The sequence below is a fragment of the Cydia amplana genome, chromosome 3 (genome assembly GCF_948474715.1).
Source record: "Cydia amplana chromosome 3, ilCydAmpl1.1, whole genome shotgun sequence".
Lineage (NCBI taxonomy): Eukaryota > Metazoa > Arthropoda > Insecta > Lepidoptera > Tortricidae > Cydia > Cydia amplana.
In genome coordinates this window covers 14,151,119-14,161,869 of record NC_086071.1, presented here as the reverse complement: position 1 = coordinate 14,161,869, position 10,751 = coordinate 14,151,119, and the positions used below count along the sequence as shown (strand labels likewise).

The 10,751-nt window shown below is 39.4% G+C and overlaps 2 protein-coding genes across 2 annotated transcripts; both read right to left on the bottom strand.

Annotated features, from left to right (window-relative positions):
• Positions 1 to 496: 496 nt before the first annotated feature.
• Positions 497 to 5,154, bottom strand: LOC134662690 (testis-specific serine/threonine-protein kinase 3-like). The gene is made up of 4 exons (XM_063518961.1): positions 5,029 to 5,154; positions 4,200 to 4,808; positions 3,738 to 3,897; positions 497 to 657 (listed from the first exon to the last, which is right to left on the bottom strand). Exons 1-4 carry the CDS (start codon positions 5,137 to 5,139, stop codon positions 497 to 499), a joined length of 1,041 nt encoding a protein of 346 aa, XP_063375031.1. The 5' UTR covers positions 5,140 to 5,154.
• A 1,210-nt stretch (positions 5,155 to 6,364) lies between these two features.
• LOC134662838 (uncharacterized) lies at positions 6,365 to 10,704 on the bottom strand. Its single transcript, XM_063519161.1, has 6 exons — positions 10,439 to 10,704; positions 9,576 to 10,350; positions 9,003 to 9,136; positions 8,648 to 8,752; positions 7,154 to 7,931; positions 6,365 to 6,520 (listed from the first exon to the last, which is right to left on the bottom strand). Exons 1-6 carry the CDS (start codon positions 10,532 to 10,534, stop codon positions 6,381 to 6,383), a joined length of 2,028 nt encoding a protein of 675 aa, XP_063375231.1. The 5' UTR covers positions 10,535 to 10,704; the 3' UTR covers positions 6,365 to 6,380.
• Between the last annotated feature and the right edge of the window lie 47 nt (positions 10,705 to 10,751).

The window sequence follows — 10,751 nt, the reverse complement described above, 5'->3', positions numbered from 1 at the left end:
TCATTAGCTAAGATGCCAAATCTAAAGCTCCCTCCAGACTATGCGCGTGTATCGCGGGCGAAGCCGCGGACGCGAGTGTGGAGGGGGCTTTAAGTAACATAAACCACAGACTATTACGTACAATTGGAACCATTCGTGCATTCATAATCAGTGGGTGTTAACCACCTCAATAGCGTTCATTGAACTCGCGTTTAAAACGCTTTTAATTCCATTTTCTACTATTACTAATCTCAACCCGATTGTATCAGCAAATTAGCTGTCGCCAATGTGGGCAATGAGCCTAATAAAATTATTCTACAAGTATTATGGTCTGGATGACTTGGAAGTTAGAATTCCGGTAGCCGTTTAAGAAGTGTAATACTCTACGGTAGATGTCGCTAGGCGCGTATAACGGAAATATTCGCTGTCCTCCACTGAAGTCTCGGTAGCTCGGTTGGCAGTGCGATGGGGTAGTGATCCAGAGTTCGAGCCTGGCCCGAGACTGAATTATTCCACTTTAACTAATTTTAACAATTATTTTACACTCGCCTTTTCCCCGGGTCTTGCAGCGGATTTCCGCGATGCGGTCCGTATCCATCTCCACTTCGGAATCCTTCATATGTTTTTCGACAGCTGCCACAGCTTGTTTGAGTAATGACTGTTCCAATAAAGTTAACTCTGTAAAAGTGGAAATGATATGTACCTACTTCCTTTTATTCACCGAATATTCAACTAGGGATAGGGAACAAATCAAGGAAATATTTTTAAGTAGTCACTCTGCTATTTATAAATTATACAACTGAAATATATTAAGTCTTATAGGTACCTCCTAATAAAGAAAAAACCGGCCAAGTGCGAGTCAGACAGCTTTGATTGTTATACATTGTGTCAAAAAAATTTCCATAATGTCAATATCCAGGGAGGAAAATGGGGATTTAAATAGGTCGTATCGTGGTACCGAGGTACAAAATAAGCATTAGAGTTATATAAGTAGAATGCTCGTAAATAGTACTGCTGACTGTATGATACTAAAGAGAATAGATAGTATAGAGGGGTCCTGTCATAGTAAATTTTGTAGTCACCGTAAATTTACTGCCATCGACACACGATTAAATCTCAAACTGAAAATGTATAAAACTATTTTATTATTTTTATATCATTTTGACCTATGTTCTTTCACTGAAAAATTAAAATTGTTAAATATCAAAAGGTGTCGTCAACGCCATCTAGCCGCGCATAGGCCAAAGGTGTGTGCGCCATGGTTTACTAATGAATGGGCCAAAAACGTTTCCCAAAGTATCACATCCCAAACTATGTTTCCCAAATTATCATTTCCCAAAAAAATGTTTGGCAAAACAACTTATCGCAATTTTTCAGTTAGCAATAGTCTTTTTTGGCAAGTTATTGTTTAGCAAATAATTACTTGGTCAAGTTTCATTTTACCAAGTATTATTAAGTCAAATGTATCATTAAGCATAACTTACATGTCCCAAAATATTACATGGCGTACAATTTACATACCAATAGAGGGCCTGCAGTATTTTTATTTTTGCTTTCATTTGAAATACTTTATCCCGACCTTGGTTTTTTTATCATTTTGGTTATGTTTTACGCAAACGGATGTAATTTGTTGAACCATGAATTCTATGCATTTCGCTCTTACTGACATATTAGTGCGAGTGGTGCGAGCGAGATGTAGGTACTATAGAAAGTAAATTACATGGTTACGTATATGTCAGTGTTGACACTGTCAGTGACTCATGGTTCGGGGTACTTAATAGTAAGGGAGCGTTCAAGTATTACGTAACGAATTTGGGGGGAGGGAGGGGTCTTGTAAAACGTTACGATGCGTTACAGGGGCGGGAGGGGGGGTTTGAACTACGCGTTACGTAACATTGTTTTTAAACCCTTCAGAACTTTTCGCCACTTTACGGTACTTTACGCCACAAATTGTAGCCTTTAGGTAAAACAGTGGCGGTACTTCCATACAAGCCCAAAAGCCGGGCTTGCCTTAGTTGCCTTACCGAAATTATGTAGTGATAAGATCAATATAGATTATTTAAAAACCGCGCGCCAAAAGAACCCGTATTAACATCGTATTATTAAATTCAAGCCACAGCTCTCCGACCGCGGCGCGTGTTGCAAATTTTTGCCGTGGCGCCACTTCCGCGCGAAAGAAATAAGTCGCAGGTTATGCTCGCTATCCTGCTCGCACTCGTCGGCTTGCAACCGGGCTTGCTTTTTCGTCCCGCTCTTAGGCGCTCCAGCCTACAAACCGCCATATAATGAATGTAACAATTTGTTGGTATATATAGCACTTTTGTACGGCGATTTAAGCCTGACTTTTAGTGTGAAGTTAGCTGCATAAGTTTGCTCGAGCGCGAGTTGATGCGGGTTGACTTCAAGTGTATTATTACTTAGTCAAAACAAAAGTTGAATTAGTGAATGTGGATTTGTTCGTTTGTTGTGGCGTTTATAAGTATCTAATTCGTTAACAATGGATGAAGTTGTTGCTTGTGATGGTATGAAATGCGTTCACGTATTACTCAACGAATTTAAAGATCTAATGGTATGACATTTTGATGATAAAACTTTTAAAAAACAGTAATTTTTTTGGTACTGCATTGTACCTACCTACTATAACTTAATTTATGAAGATTACCCCCAATCTGCATTACACAGAACTGTGATTTTTAGGGTTCCGTAGCCAAATGGCAAAAAACGGAACCCTTATAGATTCGTCATGTCTGTCTGTCTGTCCGTCTGTCCGTCCGTATGTCACAGCCACTTTTCTCCGAAACTATAAGAACTATACTGTTGAAACTTGGTAAGTAGATGTATTCTGTGAACCGCATTAAGATTTTCATACAAAAATAGAAAAAAAACAATAAATTTTTGGGGTTCCCCATACTTTGAACTGAAACTCAAAAATTTTTTTTTCATCAAACCCATACGTGTGGGGTATCTATGGATAGGTCTTCAAAAATGATATTGAGGTTTCTATAATATCATTTTTTTCTAAACTGAATAGTTTGCGCGAGAGACACTTCCAAAGTGGTAAAATGTGTGTCCCCCCCCCTTTAACTTCTAAAATAAGAGAATGATAAAACTAAAAAAAATATATGATGTACATTACCATGTAAACTTCCACCGAAAATTGGTTTGAACGAGATCTAGTAAGTAGTTTTTTTTTATACGTCATAAATTGCCTAAATACGGAACCCTTCATGGGCGAGTCCGACTCGCACTTGGCCGCTTTTTTGTATTATTTCCAGTTAGAATCACGAGCTCTTTCGACCCTAATACGAGAAAAAAGTGTCCCCAAAATTTCATACAAATGCAGCAAAAACGAACGAACGAATTTAGGTTCAAATTTAAATAGTGATGCATATTTGCCAAATTTGCGAAGTAACAATTTGAGCAAATTTCTTTTTGGAATATAATATTAGCCAATAAAAAACGTTTGCTAAATAAGTTTTTGTCCTAATAACATTTGACAAAGTAAAATCATGCCAAATGATAATTTGACCAAATAAGTTATATGCGAAGTGTAACTTTGCCAAAGGTTCCTTTGGGAAATGAAACTATTGCGATAAGTTTGTTGGGAAGTGAAATTTGGCGAAATGTATTTGGGCCAAACGGAAGTACACCGTGCGCCATCTATCCGAGAATGACATTTTCTTGATTTCCTAGGCACGTTTTTTCCTTAGACTTTATTCATCTTATACGGAGTTACATATGTATTTGATGATACTGACTGAGTAGGCGAGGGTCCATGCCGATCCAGGGCCCGCTAAAAAGGCTGTCGGCGGTTGGCCGCGCATTTGCCTCCGGTTCCATCAGCTGGGTCACTTGCCGCTTGCACTCCTCTGACAGTTGGTTCACTACACTCGAGCGGAACCGCCACTTCTTCGTCACCTACAACACAAGCAACGACAATTCGTTGTTTCTTCATAGCATTGAAAGAAAGAGGAAATATCACAAGGATTTTCAGTTCTCAACTATACACGGGTGTGTACTTTCAACAGAAAAAATATGACATTTATGACGCAAAACCATCCTATACCTACAAGCTTTACATGGCACGGCGAGACGGAATGTTAACATCAACCACTGAATCTGCATCCGAAGTTTTGTGAAACATGTCGCCCAGATGAAATCCCTATAAATAAAAGACGTGACGAGCTTATGCCCTTTAGTTAAATAGAATTTCAAGTTACCTGTTTCTCATACAACTTTCTCGCAGAAGTCTCATTAAATGGTAGGGCTTGGTTTAGCATAGTGTAAAGAATGATCCCCATGGACCACATGTCAGCCAGCTTAGGTAGATACGGGATTCCCTTTAATACTTCTGGCGCGGCGTACGAAAGCGACCCGCAGAATGTCTCCGATAAAACGTCCCGATCCCTGCAGCGAACTCCGCGCGCGAATCCGAAATCTGTTATTTTTACATTGTAATTTGTTGTGATCAATATGTTTTCGCACTTGAGATCTCTGTGTGCGATGTTTAAAGTGTGGATATAGCTGAGACCGCAGCTAATTTGTCGCATCCAGAGCCGGCTCTGGTTTTCGGGCACAGCACCGTTGCTTGTTAGGTAGTTGAGCAGGTCCCCGTTTTCGGCGAATCGCTGGAATATGTAGTATCTGGAGCGGCGCTGGAAGATGTCCGTTACGTGCACGATGTGCGGGTGGTTGAGGCGGATGAGGATGTCCAGCTCGCGCGGCAGGAACTTGGTGAGGTACTCGCGGGGCGCACGCGACGTGTCTATCACTTTACACGCCAACATCGTGTTGTGGGTCTCGTCTATCATATGAACAGCTTTGTACACCTACTAACATTCATTTATTAAGGTATACAGTAATAGGTACCATGTATGGCCTGTAGACTGATGGGCGGCTTATTAGCAGAGCTCGGCGGGGGTGAGCTATTTACCTTATAATTTGACATGTTTCACGTCAAATTATAAGGTAAATAGGTCACCCCCGCCGAGCTCTGCTTATTAGGACTTGGGCGCGAAATTTTGCCGCCACCGTACCTGAAGCACGTACTTTAGCATAAGACCCTTCTCCAATTAGCTTGCCCAGTACGAATCCTTTCTCATGTAACATGGCCAGGTCCGAAGGTGAAGTCAGAAAACATTGGTCGCCTTGAGTCCCCATTTGTATTACTTTTTCCACGCATTACTTAAATTTCTTTTTCCTGCATGGATGATGCATAGTGGTATTGGTTTGCTAGCTAGATATAACTAGCTAGCTTAATTTCATTTATCATTCTGTATTTATCATTTTTTCCGATTAGGTAAATCAATTCACAAACACACTGACAATAAAAAAAATAACGACAATAAGCGTCAGTCAACTTGACATAAATTATACCAATCGGACCTATTTATTAGATAATTGTTTAGATGTAAGTTTTTTTTTCATTTCTCATGCTCTGAAAGAGGGTCATTGTTGTTCTAAAAGGTGTGCAGAAAATGATACGTTTCTGCACTAGAGCATTTTACGTTCCAAGTACGATTTTATGAAGTTTTTTACGATAAGCAACTGAAATTTGGGTTTAAATGGATTTGTTATACAATTTCCATTTTGAAATTTACCTCGTCATTCCATAAATAACGATACTTTTGCCAAAATTGTTAATTGAAAGTACCCTCAAGATTTACTATAAAATGTACCTACTTAAATAATCATGTTTTTAACAAAACGCATGCATTTTACTTTCCTCGTATTCGAAATGAAAAGTAGAGTGTTTAACTCGGGTGAAAGGCATCATTTCAGCCTCGGACTATTACTAAACTACCTCGGCAGAAATAAGTGCCTTTCATCCCTTGGTTAACAATCTACTATTTTGCTATTACAAATTCGATAGGCGCTTAGTATGTAAACAAAAACAGATTTTTGGAAAATATTACAAATCGTAAAAAAACACTGTTCTTTATCTTAAGTTCGTAACCACACAATGCCCCGCTGGATGCCAAACTTCAACTTGCTAGGTCATCTGGAAGTGGGTTAGGTTTATGATGTTAGGTCAGTCAATCAGTGAGAAACATCCCGATTTTTATCTTAATAACCAATTGAGCTATCTAGTTAGCCGTAAAGGGTTTTAATAAATGAACCAAATTTCATATTTATTAGATTTTGAATTACTTGATGTAGCCAGGGGTCAAAAGTCACTCCAAATGGTTCGTGTTAGGTATATAAACACACGGCCGCTGCGTCACTGGTTCCCTTCTTTTGAACTTGGCTTGACACGCCGCGTGTCTAGTTTACATAGACTAGTATCCCGTACTCGGGCAAAAAACTTAAGGTAGTACAACAATACTACCAACTTTCAACTTCTAGCAACTTTTCAAATATCTTTTTTTCCCCAACACCTACCTTTATTTCATGATCGGGTCCTAAAGATCGCAGTTGACCTTCATGATCGAATTGTCCACCTGATTAGGGCTCTTGTTGGCGTGGGCCGTGGTCCTTTTCAATAACTCACTCTTTTCCTCTTGCGCTTTCTTATAAGCTAGAGTTTCTTGCGCTGTCCACTCTGTACATACGTCGGAATTTAAATAGGTAATATGCTATTATACAAGTTTTTATGAAAAAGAATACGATAAGATGGAATAAGCTCATGAATCTGAGCAAAACTAAAATATCTAAAATCTAAAGCGGGGGTTGCTATCTTTATGAACAGCCTACCAAAATAGGCATAACTATCTACATACCTACCGACAATATAAGATAACTCTAACCATAGAGAAATATAAGTAAAGAAAGAGTGGTAACTCCATCCATACATCAGTTTTCTTACTAAAACGCGAGTTATTTCGTAGTCGACATCTAGCGTCTAGTAGCGGACATTATCAGTACTGCTAGTTAGACTATAGATGTCGCAGCAAACAATAACTCTAATGCTCAACTATTTTTCAGCTAATAGTATAACCGGATTCACTGGAACTCTATTTTCAAATTCCTCCGCTTATAATATTAGTTGTAAATTGTTTTAGCAGTATATTTTTCGTCAGTAGCGACATTTGTGACATCTGGTGTCAAGTAGCGGTACTGATAATACCACTACTTGACGTTAGATGTCGACTACGAAATAACTCGCGTTTTGGTAAGAGAACTGATGTATGGAGTTGCCACTCTTTCCTTTACTTATATATCTCTATGCTCTAACCTAGTAGCCTTGAATCCATCGCAACCCATTCACCATTTATAACGTCATCAACTTTGACCCTTTGTTGATAATTCGGCTCTAACATTCGCGCAACTACCCTCTTGCAGTTATCTGACAGGACGTTAAGACACCGCGTACGAAATTTCCAATTCTTATTGACCTGCGCCTGATACAACTGTTTCATATTTTTATCTTCAAATGGCATAGCCCTGTTCAACATTACGTAGAGCACAACTCCCAACGACCACACGTCCGCAGGTTTTGGGTAATAAGGTGTTCCCTGGAGTATTTCAGGAGCCGTGTAGGAAAGTGAGCCGCAAAAAGTCTCGCTTTGAATGTCCCTTAGCTTTCTGTCGATACATAAGCGGGAAAAGCCGAAATCTGTAAGTTTAGCGTTCTGGTTGGCGGTCAACATAACATTCTCACACTTGATGTCTCTGTGCGCCACGCCGAGCTCGTGCATGTATTGGACGGCCAGCGCCAGCTGCCGCGTCCATATCCGCGCCTGATCCTCTAGAATAGCACCCTTCTTTAGTACGAATTCTAGCAGATCCCCGTGTTCCATATAACGCATAAAAATAAAATACTTGTCTCTTCTCTGAAATATACTGTGCGTGTGTACTAGATGGGGGTGATTCAATTTTATTAACATTTCGATTTCTCTAGGTAAAAACTTTTTCACGAAATCTTTCGGCGCTACGCTAGTGTCAATGACCTTGCAAGCCAAAATAGATATGGCATCATGTTTATTGGGATTCTTGTACTCTGCGAGGTAAACCTGAAATAGTTTATTAGCATTAAACCAAGTGTCTACTCTTTTTAGGGTTCCGTAGTCAACTAATAGGAACCCTTAAAGTTTCGCCATGTCCGTCCGTCTGTCCGTCCGCGGCTTCGCTCCGTGATCGTTAGTGCTAGAAAGCTGCAATTTGGCATGGATATATAATAAATCATGCATGGCGACAGAACGGTACAATAAAAACTGCATTTTTTCTATACCTAACGTTTTTCTATTTCGTTTTAACCCAATTGCAATGGTGTGGGGTATCGTTGGGTAGGTCTTTTAAAACGAATAAGGGTCTTCAGCAAAAACTTTTTGATAATGTAAACATTTACGGAAAAAATCGCACCTTGAAAAAAAAATGTCCTCCCTCTAACTTTTGAACCATGGCTCATAATAAAATTTGAAAAAAATCCTAAAAGCTTAACAAATACTTTCAATGAAAACTATAACGAACGTAATCGGTCAACAGTCCATTCCAGCCGTTTTTGAGTTATTGCATAAGTCTTCTCTTCTTAGTAAAATGACGTAGGTACAAAGCGCTGCTAAGGTACTCCCTTATGCTTGTAATGTACATGATAGTTTTATTAATAGCCCCGTTAAGCTTATTCTGTCAGAATAGTACCTACGGAACCCTACACTGAGCATGGCCCGACATGCTCTGGGTAAATTTGTTTTTCCTATTATTATTTATTATATCAAGGAAATAACAACACCTTAGCATATGACCCTTCGTTGAGTTTTTTGATGATCTTGTAGCCGCGATTTACAAGTGTTAATTGCTCGGAACCGGTCAACTTTATTTCTTCTTCTGACTCTATCTACAAACATAATTTCCTTTCATAAATAAATAGGTACCTAACAATTAACTTCTTATAAAGTTATCGATAAAGTTCCATATGGACGCACCGTTGATTGTCCCTCCATTTAATCTCATTAGAATGGCTTCTGTTTTGCGGTTAGATTAGCCAGAGATTTAATCATTTCGCTGGTCTGCAAACGAAAATGAAGTAAATATAATTAACAAATACCTTTTTTTTCCACAGACAGGTTAAAAAAACAAGCACTCACTCTATGTTGAGAGTTTGTAAGTGGGTTGTTTAATATGTCACCCTGCCTTTTGTTAACACTTTTGCGCGGGTCTGACATTCTTCTGTGTTGCTCCTTGGCTCGCTTTAGCGCTGCCGTTTCTACTGCATTCATAGCTAAAACATAGTCGTGTTGCTTTAGGTAAGTAGACTCCTTATTTTTAACTAGTAACAGCTACAAGCTAGTAACTACGAGTATCTCCGCGTTAAACTGCCTCGATTCCACTGCCGCCTTACAACCACCCTAACTTCTAGCCCCAAATGAAGATTAATCAAATGAAATAATATTCTGTCTTATTTCAGTCAGTTTCATTTATAGGTACTCATATACTTTAATATGTACTAGAAATGCCAAATTTCACCCAAACCCCTTCAGCTGTTTTTGGGTGACTGTCCTTATCTTTTATCAAATAGGTATTTTAATTAAATTTATTGGGAAGTGCAAGTCTGTATTTGTATTTACATTACAGGTACCCTTGTGACCACCATACTATTGTAGGTAGCAACTATACATACGAAGTATAGGGTTATTTTAAAAATATTCAAAGCCATTTACTAGTAAGCCTGCTATCCATAGCGATCCATTCGGAATTCAACACTTGCACAGCCGTGTACCGCAGGCCCGGATCCGGTTCCAAGAGACATTTCACTACCGTCTTACACTCGACAGAGAGCAGGGGCGCCACACGCGACCGAAATCGGTATTTCTTGCTTATCTGCTGCTCATAAAGCTTCCGCATTCGCGTGTCGTCGTACGGCATGGCTTTGTTGAGCATCACGAACATCACCACACCCAGCGACCACAAATCCGTTTGCTTTGGCGCGTACGGCTTCCCGCGTAGAATCTCCGGAGCGGCGTACGACATGGACCCACAGTAAGTTTCACTCTGAACTGGCTGATTATCTAAGTCCACACAAAACCTCGAAAACCCAAAGTCGGAAAGCTTCACGTTAAAATTCGCCGTCAATAGGATATTTTCACATTTGATATCTCTATGCGCGATCTCCAGTTCGTGCAAATACTGCAGCCCGAGTGCCAACTGTCGCATCCACACGCGAGATTGATTTTCCGACATACATCCGTTTTTTAAGATATGCCCTAAAAGGTCACCATTTTCACTGAATCGCATGAAAATGTAATATTTGGTCTTCCTCTGAAAGATACTATGAATATGTATGAGATGAGGGTGATTTAAACGTATCAATACGTCAATTTCGCGGGGTAGAAACTTCACGACGAATTCCTTGGGAGCTTTGGAGGTCTCGATTATTTTACAAGCGAGTGTAGTTTTGGCATCACCGTCTTTTGATGAGTACTCTGTTAGAAACACCTGCGGATAAAGGGGGGTACAATATGATAATGATGTATAACTTGAACTTTGCTGCAGCGAGTTTTTACTACTAATTTGTATTAGGCACCTTAGCGTAAGCACCTTCACCTATAAATTTAGTCAATTTGTATCCTTTAGACGACAAAGTATTTTCCTCTGATGGTGTTGTTTTCAATTCGGTCATGATACCATTACCATGCCGTTAAACACGGAGCAGCCAACATCAGCATTCAGTCGACGTCTCTTCATAGCCAGAGGAAAAGTAGGCATTTTGTTATATTTTATTTTGTTATTTAGATTTAAAAATTTAGACTACATTTTGATAACATAACTGACAGAAGTACAATGACACTTATACATGCTTGACATGTGCTTGACGGTGATTGTTCTTCTTTAAAACT

What these genes read in the sequence shown, in the direction of transcription:
- LOC134662690 (XM_063518961.1), bottom strand. Translation starts at nt 5,139, where the DNA reads ATGGGGACTCAAGGCGACCAATGTTTTCTGACTTCACCTTCGGACCTG. An exon ending in GAGAAGGGTCTTATGCTAAA is followed by an intron (nt 4,809 to 5,028) that starts GTACGTGCTTCA and finishes GAATGTTAGTAG; the next exon opens with GTGTACAAAGCTGTTCATAT. An exon ending in GAAAGTTGTATGAGAAACAG is followed by an intron (nt 3,898 to 4,199) that starts GTAACTTGAAAT and finishes CTTGTGTTGTAG; the next exon opens with GTGACGAAGAAGTGGCGGTT.
- LOC134662838 (XM_063519161.1), bottom strand. Translation starts at nt 10,534, where the DNA reads ATGACCGAATTGAAAACAACACCATCAGAGGAAAATACTTTGTCGTCT. An exon ending in TTACAAACTCTCAACATAGA is followed by an intron (nt 8,753 to 9,002) that starts GTGAGTGCTTGT and finishes TTATGTTTGTAG; the next exon opens with ATAGAGTCAGAAGAAGAAAT. An exon ending in ACGAAGGGTCATATGCTAAG is followed by an intron (nt 7,932 to 8,647) that starts GTGTTGTTATTT and finishes AAACTATTTCAG; the next exon opens with GTTTACCTCGCAGAGTACAA.